The sequence below is a fragment of the Scyliorhinus torazame genome, chromosome 16 (genome assembly GCF_047496885.1).
Source record: "Scyliorhinus torazame isolate Kashiwa2021f chromosome 16, sScyTor2.1, whole genome shotgun sequence".
Taxonomy (NCBI): Eukaryota; Metazoa; Chordata; class Chondrichthyes; order Carcharhiniformes; family Scyliorhinidae; genus Scyliorhinus; species Scyliorhinus torazame.
This window is the reverse complement of record NC_092722.1, coordinates 167,245,572-167,264,084: the sequence shown is the minus strand read 5'-3', so window position 1 is coordinate 167,264,084 and position 18,513 is coordinate 167,245,572. Positions and strand designations below refer to the sequence as shown.

The following is an 18,513-nucleotide window of genomic DNA, read 5'->3' as shown; positions in this document are numbered from 1 at the left end:
ATTTACAAAATATTCTCCGACCAGCTAGTACCAGTAACGGATGTTTGTTGACGTTTTAGCTCGAGGTTACCTGCCTGATATGCTTCTAAAGCCCTCCAAACTCCCTTATTTTAAAGATAAGGACCCCCACTGTTGTGTTTGGTGTTCGATTTCTAGCAAGGAATCTACCAAACAACTTGACTTGTCCAAACCAGGATCTTTATTGAATCACACATGGTTAAGATAACGATCTATTCCAGAGCAAATTATCATGGAGTTTCTTGGTTTTCCTCTGGAACTACCCTGGTACGATTGTCCACTAACCATCTGCCTATGGCCGGATGTGCCCCAACTCATGTGCCTTGTCACATGACCATTGTCTTGAGAACGCATGGTGTGGCTGTACCGCCACCTGCTGGTTGGAGGTCGCACCACCAGCCATCCATGATATTGCTTACAGGCATGTCATCACACCCACAGAGTGTGGCTGTTACAGGCCCATTTTGCTGCTAAATCTGCTTGAAGATGCTGGCTTTGTGGTTAGAGCCATGTCTCCCAGATACAGTGGAGGACCAATTTGTGAAGGGTAGGCAGATGTCATCTAATATACGGAGTGTTCTGAACGTTGTCCTCTCGCCTTCCTCGGCCCCGAGCCAGAGGTGATTACAGCTATAGATGCAGAGAAAGCACTCGACAGAGTGGAGTGGAAGTATCTCATTGAGGTACTCGGAAAGTTTGGATTGGGGCAGAAATTTATTTCATGGTTGCGACTGCTGTACAAGAACCCAATGGCTAGCGTTCACACCAATTCGACAAGCTTCCCTCTGAGCAGGGGTACAAGACCATTGTCGCCGCTCATTCTTGATGGTGGTGACACTAAGCGCTTCTGGGGGATTGTTTGGGTTGGGGGGGGGGGGGGTAAGAGAAAACATAGGGTGTTACTTTATGCTAATGATCTTCTCCTATATGTCACGGATTAGTCTCCTCTCCAGATGGGATTTTGAGACTGCGGAGGGGCTTGGAAGGTGCTGTTTAAGGAACCTTGGCAAGGTACTACAGTACATCTTGTAGATGATAATACACGGCTGCCACTGAAGAAGCCCCAGGTGTCATGCTCGTCAGCGAGAGGTTGCAGCTCCTTAGCTTTCTCAGTCCTCTATTGGTTCTTCATTTCCCTAGTTCTTTTTGTACCTCCGTCATGTCTAAGTGATGATCTCTCCTCTTTGCCTTGCTGGTTATGTTGTTTTGCCAGGTACAGAAAGCTTTCCTCTTCTTGTCAATGAGCTCTTGGATGGTGGGTGCGGTCATTCTCGCTGAACCAGTTTTGCTGTTTCCTGGTCTTGTAGTAATAATCATTATTATTGTAGTTGATGATTTCTTCACAGCTTGAGATGATGGCTGTCTTCAGCTCTTTCCAGTTTTCCTCCACTCCATTAGAACAGACACATTGGAGATTTTGGAGAAGACATTGCTGGAATATCACTAACATTCTTGAAGCCACTCAAAGTTGACCTTTGTTCTGCACTGTTGCTTCATCTTTGTCACCAAACAATCTGATTGGGTTAACAAATTTCTTCTGAATTCTACAAGTGTGATTATGTTGAGCTTGCTACTATTAGGAGTGGTCAAAGTGAATAGTACAGATACTCTTCAAGGGGAAGCTGGAGAGGCACATGAAGGAGAAAGGAAAATAGGTTTATAACAGATTTAGATGAAGAAAGATGGGAGGCGGCTTGAATGGAGCATAAATTTCAAGAATGGGCTGGTTTGGACGAATGGCCCATTTCTGTGGCGTATATCCTGTGCTCAATTGCCTGTCCTGTATTTAGCACCTTCAGAAATGTCGTCCTGTTATAGAACATAGAACAATACAGCGCAGTACAGGCCCTTCGGCCCACGATGTTGCACCGAAACAAAAGCCATCTAACCTACACTATGCCATTATCATCCATATGTTTATCCAATAAACTTTTAAATGCCCTCAATGTTGGCGAGTTCACTACTGTAGCAGGTAGGGCATTCCACGGCCTCACTACTCTTTGCGTAAAGAACCTTCCTCTGACCTCTGTCCTATATCTATTACCCCTCAGTTTAAAGCTATGTCCCCTCGTGCCAGCCATTTCCATCCGCGGGAGAAGGCTCTCACTGTCCACCCTATCTAACCCCCTGATCATTTTGTATGCCTCTATTAAGTCTCCTCTTAACCTTCTTCTCTCCAACGAAAACAACCTCAAGTCCATCAGCCTTTCCTCATAAGATTTTCCCTCCATACCAGGCAACATCCTGGTAAATCTCCTCTGCACCCGCTCCAAAGCCTCCATGTCCTTCCTATAATGCGGTGACCAGAACTGTACACAATACTCCAAATGCGGCCGTACCAGAGTTCTGTACAGCTGCAACATGACCTCCTGACTCCGGAACTCAATCCCTCTACCAATAAAGGCCAACACTCCATAGGCCTTCTTCACAACCCTATCAACCTGGGTGGCAACTTTCAGGGATCTATGTACATGGACACCTAGATCCCTCTGCTCATCCATACTTTCAAGAACTTTACCATTAGCCAAATATTCCGCATTCCTGTTATTCCTTCCAAAGTGAATCACCTCACACTTCTCTACATTAAACTCCATTTGCCACCTCTCAGCCCAGCTCTGCAACTTATCTATATCCCTCTGTAACCTGCTACATCCTTCCACACTATCGACAACACCACTGACTTTAGTATCGTCTGCAAATTTACTCACCCACCCTTCTGCGCCTTCCTCTAGGTCATTGATAAAAATGACAAACAGCAACGGCCCCAGAACAGATCCTTGTGGTACTCCACTTGTGACTGAACTCCATTCTGAACATTTCCCATCAACCACCACCCTCTGTCTTCTTTCAGCTAGCCAATTTCTGATCCACATCTCTAAATCACCCTCAATTCCCAGCCTCCGTATTTTCTGCAATAGCCTACCGTGGGGAACCTTATCAAACGCTTTACTGAAATCCATATACACCACATCAACTGCTCTACCCTCGTCTACCTGTTCAGTCACCTTCTCAAAGAACTCGATAAGGTTTGTGAGGCATGACCTACCCTTCACAAAGCCATGCTGACTATCCCTGATCATATTATTCCTACCTAGATGATTATAAATCTTGTCTCTTATAATCCCCTCCAAGACTTTACCCACTACAGACGTGAGGCTCACCGGTCTATAGTTGCCGGGGTTGTCTCTGCTCCCCTTTTTGAACAAAGGGACCACATTTGCTATCCTCCAGTCCTCTGGCACTATTCCTGTAGCCAATGATGACTTAAAAATCAAAGCCAAAGGTCCAGCAATCTCTTCCCTGGCCTCCCAGAGAATCCTAGGATAAATCCCATCAGGTCCCGGGGACTTATCTATTTTCAGCCTGTCCAGAATTGCCAACACCTCTTCCCTACGTACCTCAATGCCATCTATTCTATTAGCCTGGGGCTCAGCATTCTCCTCCACAACATTATCTTTTTCCTGAGTGAATACTGATGAAAAATATTCATTTAGTATCTTGCCTATCTCTTCAGACTCCACACACAACTTCCCATCCCTGTCCTTGACTGGTCCTACTCTTTCCCTAGTCATTCGCTTATTCCTGACATACCTATAGAAAGCTTTTGGGTTTTCCTTGATCCTTCCTGCCAAATACTTCTCATGTCCCCTCCTTGCTCGTCTTAGCTCTCTCTTTAGATCCTTCCTCGCTACCTTGTAACTATCCATCGCCCCAACTGAAACTTCACACCTCATCTTCACATAGGCCTCCTTCTTCCTCTTAACAAGAGATTCCACTTCTTTGGTAAACCACGGTTCCCTCGCTCGACGCCTTCCTCCCTGCCTGACCGGTACATACTTATCAAGAACAGGCAGTAGCTGATCCTTGAACAAGCTCCACTTATCCAGTGTGCCCAACACTTGCAGCCTACTTCTCCACCTTATCCCCCCCAAGCCACGTCTAATGGCATCATAATTGCCCTTCCCCCAGCTCTAACTCTTGCCCTGCGGTGTATACTTATCCCTTTCCATCATTAACGTAAACGTCACTGAATTGTGGTCACTGTCCCCAAAGTGCTCTCCTACCTCCAAATCCAACACCTGGCCTGGTTCATTAACCAAAACCAAATCCAACGTGGCCTCGCCTCTTGTTGGCCTGTCAACATATTGTGTCAGGAACCCCTCCTGCACACACTGTACAAAAAACGACCCATCTAATGTACTCGAACTATATCTTTTCCAGTCTATATTTGGAAAGTTAAAGTCTCCCATAATAACTACCCTGTTACTTTCGCTCTTATCCAGGATCATCCTCGCCATCCTTTCCTCTACATCCCTAGAACTATTTGGAGGCCTATAGAAGACTCCCAACAGTGTGACCTCTCCTTTCATGTTTCTAACCTCAGCCCATACTACCTCGGAAGATGAGTCCCCATCTAGCATCCTCTCCGCCACCGTAATACTGCTCTTGACTAGCAGCGCCACACCTCCCCCTCTTTTGCCTCCTTCTCTGAGCTTACTAAAACACCTAAACCCCGGAACCTGCAACATCCATTCCTGTATCTGCTCTATCCATGTCTCCGAAATGGCCACAACATCGAAGTCCCAGGTACCAACCCATGCTGCCAGTTCCCCTACCTTATTTCGTATACTCCTGGCATTGAAGTAGACACACTTCAAACCACCTACCTGAACACTGGCCCCCTCCTGCGACGTCAAATCTGTGCTCCTGACCTCTATACTCTCATTCTCCCTTACCCTAAAACTACAATCCAGGTTCCCATGCCCCTGCTGCATTAGTTTAAACCCCCCCCAAAGAGCACTAACAAATCTCCCCCCCAGGATATTTGTGCCCCTCAGGTTCAGATGTAGACCATCCTGTCTGTAGAGGTCCCACCTTGCCCAGAAAGAGCCCCAGTTATCCAGAAATCTGAATCCCTCCCGCCTGCACCATCCCTGTAGCCACGTGTTTAATTGCTCTCTCTCCCTATTCCTCATCTCACTATCACGTGGCACGGGCAACAACCCAGAGATAACAACTCTGTTTGTTCTAGTTCTGAGCTTCCATCCTAGCTCCCTGAAAGCCTGCCTGACATCCTTGTCCCCTTTCCTACCTATGTCGTTAGTGCCAATGTGGACCACAACTTGGGGCTGCTCCCCTCCCCCCTAAGGACCCGGAAAACACGATCCGAGACATCACGTACCCTTGCACCTGGGAGGCAACATACCAAACGTGAGTCTCTCACGCTCCCACAAAATCTCCTATCTGTGCCCCTGACTATCGAGTCCCCAATTACTAATGCTCTGCTCCTCTCCCCCCTTCCCTTCTGAGCAACAGGGACAGACTCCGTGCCAGAGGCCCGTACCCCATGGCTTACCCCTGTTAAGTCGTCCCCCCCACAAGTATCCAAAGCGGTATACTTGTTTCTCAGGGGAACGACCGCAGGGGATCCCTGCACTGACTGCTTTTTCCCAGTCCCTCTTACAGTTACCCATCTATCTCCAATCTTTGGTGTAACTAATTCCCTGAAGCTGCTATCTAGGACCCCCTCTGCCTCCCGAATGATCCGAAGTTCTTCCAACTCCAGCTCCAGTTCCCTAACTCGGTCTTGGAGGAGCTGGAGATGGCAGCACTTCCTGCAGGCAAAATCAGCAGGGACACTAACGGCATCCCTCACCTCAAACATCCTGCAGGAGGAACACTGTACTCCCTTCCCTGCCATCCCTCTAACTTTCTACCAAGATCTGGCTAACAACTAAATTAAATTTAAAAAAAAAAATAATAATAATAAAATATGGTACTTACCTCACACCAATGGGTTTTATTATTAGGTTAGAGGAGGAGGGCGGATGGGAGACACTACACGTGTAGTGTCTCGGGTTTCCTCTCCACCAGAATTTATTGGTGAGGGTCTTCCCAGAAGTCCGCGGGTCGAACTTCCTGTTCCCGCCTTAAACACTAAAATTTAAAAAAAACAGCAAAGAGGGACCGAAAACGGGACCAGGTGTTTTTAAAGGAGAGACTTGCCTCCCAGAAATCACTTCCGCACTGCTCCCGCTGAAATTGACTAGCCTGCTCCGCTCCCGCTGAAATCGACTGGATCAACTGTTGTGACCATAGCTCTCTCTCCATGCAGAATTTCAATTCGATGATTTCAGCACCCTAGTCAGAACTACATTTTGTTCACTGGCAGTGATCAATTTACCCTCATCCAAGTAACTATCAGGTCCACTGCCGAAATAACCTTGGAAATGATCTCTTCTTGATATTTTATATTGATCCAGCCGGTTTTGAACTCCTGAACTGAATATGTCAATCTTTACTGCCACCTCAATCTTAAAGTCACAATCACAAAATGGACATCTTTGATTATTTCTCATCTTTCAGCACACACTACCTACCCCTTAGCTTTCTAGATTTTGTTCCACTTAGAAATAAAACTGGCACATAACCAACCCCAACTTCCAATTTGTGAGAACTGTGTAAAATGCAAACAAGACTTGACATTTTGATGTAGTTTTGGCTTGTGTTCATGACTGCACAATAACTGATAAAATACAGTACTGCATGATTACAATCATTAATCTGGCCTGAGTGAATTCAAATTGCCATCCAATACGAAACAGCTTGTACAGGCAACATTTTGGGGTAGGAAAATGTGTAAATATCACAGTACACAAAATCTGAATAGAACATAAACTTACAGCTTTTTGAAGATCTTTGCAACAACAACTCTTGTGATCTTGAACAGGAAAAAATAGATGAAAAATAATTGTGCAAATAACAGATTTCTCCGAGTAAGGTTAATCAAATTACATATTTACAAATAATGAAGCTCAACATGAGATTAGGAACTGTGAACATGATAGATGGGAAGGACCTTGCACATTAATTATCTGAAACCATAGTATAGTGGGGCAGCATTACACCACACTTTATTAATTGTAACCATTTAGACTTATGTACCAGAGTATATATTCAGTTCTCAAAAGTGCAGATAATTACCTTTTTGAGTTATTCTCTGATCTGGGTATTTAGCCAGACCTTCCAATACCAATTTATCAGATATTTTAATAGCAGCACCTTCAACATGTCCGATCAAATCGACAGTGTGGATATTTCCATCAAACTCTCTGATTGTGGCCAAAATATTTTTATCAAGCAGCAGAGTTTTGAGTAAGTTGCTGGCTGCAGGAGTCCATACATCAAATGTTGGTTCAACATCTAATGAAACATGTAAATAATGGTTACTCAATGGAAATAACCGTCTCATACTGGGCGGGAGTGTTCGCAGTCTTAGCCAGGATAGTGGAGGAAGGTGTGGACCCGGACCCTTTGGTGGCGATATCTGGGGTTTCAAGCCGGAGCTCATGGAGAGGAGGAAGGCCGATGTCTTGGCCTTCGCCTCTCTGATTGCACAGCGACAAATTCTGCTGGTGGCGGTCGGCATCGCCACCGGGGTAGCAGCATGGTTGGGTGACCTGTATGACTTCCTGCAGTTAGATAAGATAAAGTATGAGTTAAGGGGCTGTGCAGGGGAGTTTGAGAATAGGTGGGGGATGGTGGTGACCGCGTTTGAGGAGCTGTTCATCGTAGGGGGGTGGGGGGGTTGGGTGAAAAAGGAGAAAAATCTGTACAAACTGTATAGTTGATTGTTGGGAAGAATGTTTCCCGGGGTGTTTATTTGCTGTAACCTACTTTGATACAAGTTTTAATAAAGTGCATTTAAAAAAAAAGGAAATAACTGTCTCAAATTTAGTTAATTTTGTCAGAGCTGCAAATTCTATACAAGTCAAATAGGGACAGGACAGGGAGGGTGGAGCAGCAGAAGCTGGCAGATTCCATCCTAGAGTTGGACCGCCAGCACTCAATTGCCCCAACACCAGAGTTGTTGGTGAGTAGGAAGAAGTTGCAGACGGAATTCGAGTTACACTCTTCGGGCAAGAAATTTAGTTAATTTTGTCAGAGCTGCAATGCTCGAGGTGGACTTTTTATGAACAGAGAGAAGGCCTATAATAATTATAGATGTGGGCGAGTTAGTTGAGTTGTTAATGGTTGGACTGTGATTGTCATGTATTGTATCTATATGTATTTGGTAGTTAGTGGATTTATTTTGTAATAAAAATATACTATGAAAGGGAAATATTTAACCAACATGCTCGAGCTTTTTGAGGATGCAACTAGCACAATAAATAAAGGGGAACTGGTTGATGTGATAGATTTAGATTTTCAGAAAGCTTTTTATAAGGTTCCACACAAGAGGTTAGTAACAAAATTAGGATATGGGACAGAGAAAATATGCCGGCATGGATTGAAATTGGTTAACAGAGGAAATAAATGGGTAATTTTCAGGATGGCAGGCTGTCACAAGCGGGGTGCCACAAGGGTCAATGCTTGGGCCCCAGCTATTCACAATCAATATCAATGATTTGGATGTAGGGATTCAACGTAATATTCTAAGTTTACAGATGACACAAAATTGAAAGTGAGTCGAGGAGAATATAAAGAAGCATCAAGAGGGTTTGGAGGCTAAGCAAGTGGGCAACAATTTGGCATTTGGAATACAATGTGGAGAAATTAGAGGTTATCCAATTCGGTGGGAGGGACAGAAATACTGGGAAATTCTTAAATGGAGGGAGGCTGGGAGTTGTTAAAACTTCAAAGGCACTTGAGTGTCCTTATTCATGAGTCACTGAGAACTTACTTATAGGTACAGCAATCAATGGCAGTGACTGAAATGTTGGCCTCCGTGACAAGTGGATTTGAGTAAGATGCAATTACTGCAATTCTATGATGCCTTGGTGAAACCATACCTGGAGTAGTGAGAGTCGTTTTGGTCTCCTTACCCAAGGAAAGATCCTCTCTGCCAGAGAGCAAGTGCAACAAAGATTCACCAAACTAATTCCTGGGATGGAGGGATTGTCCGATGAGGAAAGATTAAATAGACTGGGCCTTTATCAAGCTCTGCAAGAATCTTTTATTCATGAATGAGATCACCTCTCATTCTTAAGTCCAGAGAATAGAATAGACACAGAAAGGATGTTTCTGCTGACTGGGAGGTCTAGAACCAGGGGACACCGTTCCAGTCTTTTAGGACTGATATGAGGAAGAATTTCTTTATTTAGAGGATGGTACATCTTTGGAATTCTCTGCATCAGGGAGCTGTGGAGGCTCAGTTATTAAGTAAATTCAAAACTGAGATTTATAAGATTTCTACATATTAAAAACATCAAAGGATATGGCGGATAGTGTAGGGAAATGGTGTTGAAGTAGAAGATTAGCTGTGATCTAATTGAATGACAGAGTAAGCTCCAAAGGGCTGAATGACCTACAGCTGCTCCTATTTCTTAATGTTCTTGTTCCAACTTGCAAAATTCAATATTAGTTGTTCAAAAGGAAAACAAATCATTTTATTTGTATATGACAACAGAAATAAACTGGAAGAACAAAAGTGAAAGAATTAGTCAAAATTCTAGAGACATCACTTGTGAAATGGACATAAATCTGATTACATCTGACTTCTTAGGACTCCATCATGAAACCCTATAGCTTAAATCAGTATTTGCGACTAACTACATTTGGTCAATTACATTTCAGATTAACAAACAAAACAAGGATACTGTACACTATAATTGGGTTCGTAAACTCTATACTCATTGGCAATCTGTGCACGTCATCTTGAACCTTTTTGAGCATTTGTTGGTAAATTCATAAAGTGAAAAGAATATTGTGTAAGCATATGTATGGTGTTTTCTACAAAATTGGCAAATGTGGCTAAAATGCTACTGGCCACAATGATAGGCGAGTAAGAAATTTCTATTGGACAACACCAAGTTTTACTTCCTCATTTAACTTGCATGGTACACAGAATTCATTCCAGAGATTTATTTGCCCTCGTGCAGAGGTGTGAAATATTTTAGATATAAAAGAAAAATGCAAGTCTTTCCTCTCAAAAAAAATACGTGCCAATTTACTAAATATAGCAAGGAACATTTTGCAACCCAACATAAAAAAGTCATTACCTGAAAGTGCAAACTTTCCAACTTGAAATGGAGGATCCAAAAGTTCTGGTGTAATACACTTAACCCGTTCAAGAGGTACAGTTTCTACAATTCCATTGTCTGCACAAATTACTTTCACTGTAAGGTCAGAACAATTCAGCACAATTGCACGATACCAGATGTTATCACCTAAAATATAGACATTAATACTTCAGGAATTAATACATATATCTTAGACTTAAAATTTTACATGTAGAAGTATGTAAAGCAACACTGTCACAAGTTTTTCTGTATTTTCAGAAGCATTTATAGTTCTTAAAATTATCCTCTTCAAGCTTCCAAACTTACAAAAACCTGACAAAACAGACTGAAGTGTCAACACTTCAATTTAGCCAGATTGCCAGCTGCATTTATCTCATTACTGGAACGGTGTCCACATATGGCCATAAATTGCCTCTTCTAATATTTCAAGAAGCACACTGCCCAAAGATGGACACTACTCCAGATACAGTCTAACCAGGGAAGACAGTGGAAATATTTTACAGTAGACATATAGGCCTTTTCAGTCATTCATGCTGATGGATTTTCCGGTCCCACTGACGTCGCACTCTTGCCATGGATTTCCCAACGGCGAGGGGTGCATTCAATGGGAAACCCCGCTGACAATGCGGGACCAGAAGATTCCACTGACAGCCAACAGCAGGCAACCTCTGCCACCACAAACCATGTGGTGGGTTTTGTGGAAAATCCCACCATAATTGGTTGAACAATAAAAGGGTAGTGGTTACAGATTATCAGCCTCGGAGATCATTGCGAGCGAAGTCCCCAGGGGTCTGCTGGGACTCTAATACCTCCATGAATGATTTGGAGCTCAGAATCATGAGCACAACAGTCAAATGTACAGAACTAATGAAGGTACTTGACTCCAAAACTGAACAAAATAACTTACAGGAGGCAAGAAAGATGTTGGGGCAGTGACAGAGTAGCAGATGAAACTCTGTGTAGAGAAGTGCAAAATCCTTCACATAAAAACAAAGTTCAAATACTAAAATGGAAAGAAAATAATGTCCATGGGAAATTAGAAATCTGAGGGCCTGATTGAAAATAAACTGAAGCTATTACAGCAATACTCAAAGGAACACAATAGCACAACTAGCCTGTTCCACCATTCAATGTGATTGGGTTATCCACCTCATGACACTATCCCCGTGGAGATCAGTAGCATCCATAAATCTATTAATTTCTGTCTGGATCATGCTCGAACATTGTTTCCTAAGACAGTAAATTCCAAAGATTTTCCAGTGAAGAAATTCTTCTTCACCTCAGTCTTAACTGACCTGCCTCTTACCCCGAGACTGCGTCCCCTGGTTCTAGACTCGCCAATAATGGAAAGCATAGTATCTACATCTACCCTGCTGCACCCTGTAATAATTTCTAAATTAGAATGAGCTCATCTCATTTTTCAAAACCAAAGTGGATAACCCCTTGTCAGAGATCAATGTTGGGTTGTATTCAAAGGGCAATACTGAACCAAAATGGTGAGGCAATGCGGCTACTTGAAAGATCATTGGTGCAACCATGCTTGCATTACAGAGCAGTATTGGTCATCTCAAAGGATATTGCAGCTACTGAAAGGATAAGGAAGGGAGCAACCAGAATGATTGAGAAAATGGAGGGATTATAATAGAAATGGTTGTGAAAATTGGGCCTGATCTCACTTAAAAAAGAAATCTGTAAAGATTTAATCACCTGCTAATGCTCGCATTCCAAGCATTGTCTGGCATCTTTGAATCTGTCTATAGATATATGTTTCTGGAGCATACCTCTTCATTCACCTGAGGAAGGAGCAGCGCTCCGAAAGCTAGTGACATCGAAACAAACCTGTTGGACTTTAACCTGGTGTTGTAAGACTTCTTACTGTGCTCACCCCAGTCCAACGCCGGCATCTCCACATCATTAAAAAATAAAGTTTGAGAGTTAATGATATTGCTTGATTTCGGATAATGTGCAGTGACACAAAGTATTTTATCCTACTGAAAAAAGACCAACCATATGAAAAACAAATCTGTGGAAACATTATTTCAGGGAATGAGTGGACAATCTACAGAATCGGCTCGGTAGGTAATTGAAAATTGGAGAGATTTTTCCAGAAAATATTTTGAGATGTTTAGTAAGTGCTTTGGAGAGGACTTTGGGCTTTATTCTCAAAACCATTTGAGTTTTCTTTGCATCCGATGTAGACCTCTTTCTAGACTATCATGTGAAATGAAATGAAATGAAAATCGCTCGTCACAAGTAGGCTTCAAATGAAGTTACTGTGAAAAGCCCCTATTCGCCACATTCCGGCGCCTGTTAGGGGAGGCTGGTACGGGAATTGAACCGTGCTGCTGGCCTGCATTAAAAGCCAGCTATTTAGCCCTGTGCTAAACTAGCCCATGTCATGGGACTAATAGAACGACAGACAAAATAAATGTGCCTTTTTCCCTTTGTCCAGCAGCTGTATATTCCTCTACAATCTCCTTGAATCCTTCTTCCTCCAGTGCACTGCTCCTCTGTTTGCCCCAGAACTGGAGCTGTGCCATCGGCTAATCCACATCCAAACTGACTTCTCTTTATTTCTTCTAAAAACCTCTTTAGAACCCAAGCTTTTGATGGGTCCCGCTAATCACTGTCCGTTTGGTTCTGCATCTATTTTCTTTACAACTAAGGAATGGGATGTTTCTGGCATAATAAAGCCACGGTATAAATACAAGTTGCTGCTCTATCACAAACCCCAATTGACCTGAACACCAAATATTGTCTTGGCAGCACATCTTCAATCATGTGGGAAGGCCACATAATATATTACAATGTGGTGGTATGTATTAGGGATCATGTGGGACTGTGAAGCCGTGATGCTATTGGCTGACAGATCCCGGGTCCTGGTTGGCTGCCGACTCCTGGCTCCGCCCTGAAGGCGGAGTATAAGAACCCGAGCTTCTCCCCGCAACTTCATTCTGTTGCTGAGCTGCTGGGGCCAAGCATCGCTTAATAAAGCCTGGATCGACTTCATCACTTCTCGTCTCTCGTAAGTCATTGTGCGCTACAATTTATTAAGCGAGCTTAAAAGACTATGGAGCTCCGGATCGCTCCCGAATGCCTGCGGATCAGCCCCCACGCAGCGAACTCGGCAGCAGTATTTAAACACTGGCAAGCATGCTTTGAAGGCTACCTCCGAATGGCCCCCGGCCGGATCACAGAAGACCAGAAAATGCAGGTCCTGCATTCGAGGGTAAGCCCGGAAATTTACCCTCTCATAGAAGACGCAGAGGATTTCCCAACGGCGCTCGCATTGCTGAAGAACATCTTCGTTCGGCCCGTTAACCAGGTCTACGCGCGCCACCAACCCGCGACGAGATGGCAAAGTCCCGGAGAATCGCTAGAGGAATTCTACGCCGCGCTGCTAATTTTGGGACGGGGCTGCAGCTGCCCGCCGGTGAACGCGATCGAACACACGGACATGCTAATTCGTGATGCATTTGTGGCAGGTATGAACTCTCCCCAAATCCGCCAAAGACTTTTAGAAAGAGAGTCGCTAGGACTCTGAGGCACGGGCCCTTGCAGCTTCCCTAGGTGTGGCCTCACAAAACGCCCGCGCCTACGGCCCCGACCGCGCGGCAGCCCCTTGGGCTCCGTGGACCCCCGTCGCGACAAACTCCACCCCCCCCCCCTCGCAAGCTTGCGCGGTTAAAGCGCCAGACCATCCCGGGGGGGCCCGCTGCTATTTCTGCGGACAAGCGAAACACCCCCGGCAGCGCTGCCCGGCCCGCGCAGCTATTTGTAAAAGCTGCGGCAAGGGCCATTACACGGCAGTGTGCCGGTCCCGGGGGGTCGCCGCAATCCCCGGAGAAGAACGAGCCCAGCACATCCCAAACGCTCCCCAAACCCCCCAGCGCCCCATGTGCAACCCGCGGGCGCCGCCATTTTGGGTCCCGGGCACCACGAGGGGAGGATGGGAGCCGCCATCTTGTGACCCCCAGCCGCGTGCGATTCATGGGGGCGGCCACTTTGTCCACCCCCGACCACGTGCAATCCATGGGGGTGGCCATTTTGTCCACCCCCAGCCGCGTGCGATTCATGGACGCCACCAGCTTGGTTGACAACAAAGGACCCCAACATCGACGGCTCCACGGGGTCCGAAGACGACGCCGCGACACTACTACCACGACTGGCTTCGGTGACACTGGATCAATCGCGGCCCCGGACGCTCCAGACGACGACAACAACGGTGCTGGTCAACGGATACGAGACGCCATGCCTGATCGACTCCGGGAGCACAAAGTTTTATTCACCCAGACACGGCAAGATGCTGTTTTCTGACCATCCATCCAAGCACGCAAAAGATTTCCCTAGCTGCAGGATCGCACTCCGTAGAGATCAAAGGGTTCTGCATCGCGAACCTAACGGTGCAAGGGAGGGAGTTTAAGAACTACAGGCTCTACGTCCTTCCCCAACTCTGCGCGCCCACATTACTGGGATTAGATTTCCAGTGTAACCTGCAGAGCCTAACATTCCAATTCGGCGGCCCAATACCCCCACTCACTATCTGCGGCCTCGCAACTCTCAAAGTTGAACCGCCGTCCTCGTTTGCAAACCTCACCCCGGATTGCAAACCCGTCGCCACTAGGAGCAGACGGTACAGCGCGCAGGACCGGATATTTATTCGGCCTGAAGTCCAGCGGTTGCTGAAGGAAGGCATAATCCCGGCCAGCAATAGTCCCTGGAGAGCCCAGGTGGTAGTAGTAAAGACCGGGGAGAAGCAAAGGATGGTCGTAGACTATAGTCAGACCATCAACAGGTACACGCAGCTAGATGCGTACCCTCTCCCCCGCATATCCGACATGGTCAATCGGATTGCCCAGTATAAGGTCTTCTCCACCGTGGACCTCAAGTCCGCCTACCACCAGCTCCCCATCCGCCCAGGTGACCGCAAGTACACCGCCTTCGAGGCAGACGGGCGTCTATACCACTTCCTAAGGGTCCCATTTGGTGTCACAAACGGGGTCTCGGTCTTCCAACGGGAGATGGACCGAATGGTTGACCAGCACGGGTTGCAGGCCACGTTTCCGTATCTCGACAACGTAACCATCTGCGGCCACGATCAGCAGGACCACGACGCCAACCTCCAAAAATTCCTCCAGACCGCTAACGCCCTGAACCTCACATATAACGAGGAAAAGTGCGTTTTTAGCACAAACCGGTTGGCCATCCTGGGATACGTAGTGCGCAATGGGATAATAGGCCCCGACCCCGAACGCATGCGCCCCCTTATGGAATTCCCCCTCCCCCACTGCTCCAAAGCCCTGAAACGTTGCGTGGGTTTCTTTTCATATTACGCCCAGTGGGTCCCCCAGTATGCAGACAAGGCCCGCCCGCTAATACAGTCCACTACCTTCCCCCTGTCGACAGAGGCTCGCCAGGCCTTCAGCCGCAACAAAGCGGATATCGCAAAGGCCACGATGCGCGCCATCGACGAGTCCCTCCCCTTCCAAGTCGAGAGTGACGCATCCGACGTAGCTCTGGCTGCCACCCTTAACCAAGCGGGCAGACCCGTGGCCTTTTTCTCCCGGACCCTCCACGCCTCAGATATCCGCCACTCCTCAGTGGAAAAGGAAGCCCAAGCCATAGTGGAAGCTGTGCAACATTGGAGGCATTACCTGGCCGGCAGGAGATTCACTCTCCTCACCGACCAACGGTCGGTAGCCTTCATGTTCGATAATGCACAGCGGGGCAAAATTAAAAATGACAAGATCTTAAGGTGGAGGATCGAGCTCTCCACCTTCAACTATGAGATCTTGTATCGTCCCGGAAAGCTGAACGAGCCGTCCGATGCCCTATCCCGCGGCACATGTGCCAACGCACAAATAGCACGCCTCCAAGCCCTCCACGAGGACCTCTGCCACCCGGGGAGTCACTCGATTCTACCATTTCGTAAAGTCCCGCAACCTCCCCTACTCTGTGGAGGAGGTCCGTACAGTCACCAGGAACTGCCACATCTGCGCTGAGTGCAAACCGCACTTTCTCAGGCCGGATAGAGCGCACCTGATCCAAGGCTTCCCGCCCCGTTTGGATTTCAAAGGGCCCCTCCCCTCCACCGACCGCAACGCATACTTCCTGAACGTGGTGGACGAGTACTCTCGTTTCCCCTTCGCCATCCCCTGCCCCGACATGACAGCGGCCACAGTCATTAAAGCCCTTGGCACCATATTCACACTGTTCGGTTGCCCCGCGTATATCCATAGTAACAGGGGGTCCTCCTTCATGAGTGACGAGCTGCGCCAGTTCCTGCTCAGCAAGGGCATAGCCTCGAGCAGGACGACCAGCTACAACCCCCGGGGGAACGGGCAAGTAGAGAGGGAGAACGGCACGGTGTGGAAGACCGTCCGACTGGCCCTACGATCCAGGGATCTCCCAGTTTCCCGGTGGCAGGAGGTCCTCCCGGACGCTCTCCACTCCATCCGGTCGCTGCTGTGTACCACCACTAACCAAATGCCTCATGAGCGCCTCCTTGTCTTCCCCAGGAAGTTCTCCTCCGGAACGTCGCTGCCGACCCCAGGACCCATCTTGCTCCGGAAACATGTGCGGGCGCACAAATCGGACCTATTGGTCGAGAGGGTTCACCTTCTCCACGCGAACCCGCAGTACGCCTACGTGGCGTACCCCGACGGCCGACAGGACACGGTCTCCCTGCGGGACCTGGCGCCCGCCGGCAACACACACACCCCCCCGACACCGATCATCCCCTCCCTGCCACCGGCGCACCCAGTGACCGCCCCCTTCCCGGGGGATCGGTCCTCCTCCCGTGCCCGCCCAGGAGTAAAACATGAACAAACACCGAAACGCTCCCGGAGACGACAACGCCTGAACAAGCATCTTCACCACCACCGGGGCTGAGGCGATCGACGAGGAAGACCAGACCGCCCGCTCGACTCGTGGAATCCGCGTGACACCAAGAATGTTGTAACCAAAAAAAATTTTTTTTGGCTAATATTGTAAATAGTTTTCACAAACTTGTACATAGCCCAGTGTAGGGCTAAAACTGTAGTAACACTGTCCAAAATTTTCCTTCCAGGGCCAGCCTTGTAAACCCCTACCACCATGCAAACCACCACCCCGCCGGGTTCCTTTTTAACAAGGGGTGAATGTGGTGGTATGTATTAGGGGTCATGTGGGACTGTGAAGCCGTGATGCTATTGGCTGACAGATCCCGGGTCCTGGTTGGCTGCCGACTCCTTGCTCCGCCCTGAAGGCGGAGTATAAGAACCCGAGCTTCTCCCCGCAGCTTCATTCTGTTGCTGAGCTGCTGGGGACAAGCATCGCTTAATAAAGCCTGGATCGACTTCATCACTTCTCATCTCTCGTAAGTCATTGTGCGCTACATACAAGAAGTCTCATACATACATGTACTTATTGCCCAAGAACCTTACTTGCTGTTCCCACAATTTTCTTACACCAGTTTGTTCATATTTGTATCATAGAAGAATTGAATGGTAAATAAAGACTGGGCAGAATACAAAATGGCTACTAATTTTCTGTCCCTCGATCTGAGCTACTTGGCAATGTGTACTTCCTTTCTTGTATTCTACATATTGCAAGCCTGGTCCCACCAATCATCTATAAAGTGACAGGGTCACCGCACCATTTTGACGCAAAAGCAGCGCAATTCCAGAATGTGACAATGTGTGGAATATGGTACTTGACACATTCAGCATGCCAGGCAGAAATCTGGGGGGGGGGGGGGGGGGGGGAAGAGAGAGAGAGAGAGAGAGAGAGAGAGAGAGGGGGGGGGAAGAGAGAGAGAGAGAGAGAGAGAGAGAGAGAGAGAGAGAGAGAGAGAGAGAGAGAGAGAGAGAGAGAGGGAGAGGGAGAGAGAGAGAGGCAGAGGGAGAGGCAGAGGGAGAGGCAGAGGGAGAGGCAGAGAGAGAGAGAGGGAGGGAGGGAGGCAGAGCGAGAGAGGGAGGGAGGGAGGGAGGCAGAGCGAGAGAGGGAGGGTGGGGAGGCAGAGCGAGAGAGGGAGGGAGGCAGAGCGAGAGAGGGAGGGAGGGAGGCAGAGCGAGAGAGGGAGGGAGGGAGGCAGAGCGAGAGAGGGAGGGAGGGAGGCAGAGCGAGAGAGGGAGGGAGGGAGGCAGAGCGAGAGAGGGAAGGAGGCAGAGCGAGAGAGGGAGGGAGGCAGAGCGAGAGAGAGGGTGGCAGAGAGAGATAGGGGGCGGCAGAGAGGGAGGGAGGCAGAGAGAGAGGGAGGGCGGCAGAGAGAGAGAGAGAGAGGGGGAGGGAGGCAGAGAGAGAGAGAGGGAGGCAGAGAGAGAGGGAGGCAGAGAGAGAGGGAGGCAGGCAGAGAGAGAGGGAGGCAGAGAGAGAGAGGGAGGGAGGGAGGCAGAGAGAGAGAGAGAGCGAGACAGAGAGAGAGAGAGAGAGTGGGAGGGAGGCAGAGAGAGCGAGAGAGAGAGAGAGGGAGGGAGGCAGAGAGAGGGAGGGA

General features: G+C 47.6%; 1 protein-coding gene across 1 annotated transcript in view; it reads right to left on the bottom strand.

Moving 5' to 3' along the window:
- The window catches only part of LOC140393215 (tudor domain-containing protein 1-like), a 61,190-nt gene that overhangs the window by 14,913 nt on the left and 27,764 nt on the right, over positions 1 to 18,513 (bottom strand). The window contains exons 4-6 of the mRNA XM_072479445.1: positions 10,020 to 10,187; positions 7,003 to 7,221; positions 6,702 to 6,739 (exon numbers count right to left, since the gene is read on the bottom strand). Of these exons, the coding sequence (XP_072335546.1) occupies positions 6,702 to 6,739; positions 7,003 to 7,221; positions 10,020 to 10,187 (425 nt within the window). The remainder of the gene's footprint in view (positions 1 to 6,701; positions 6,740 to 7,002; positions 7,222 to 10,019; positions 10,188 to 18,513) is intronic.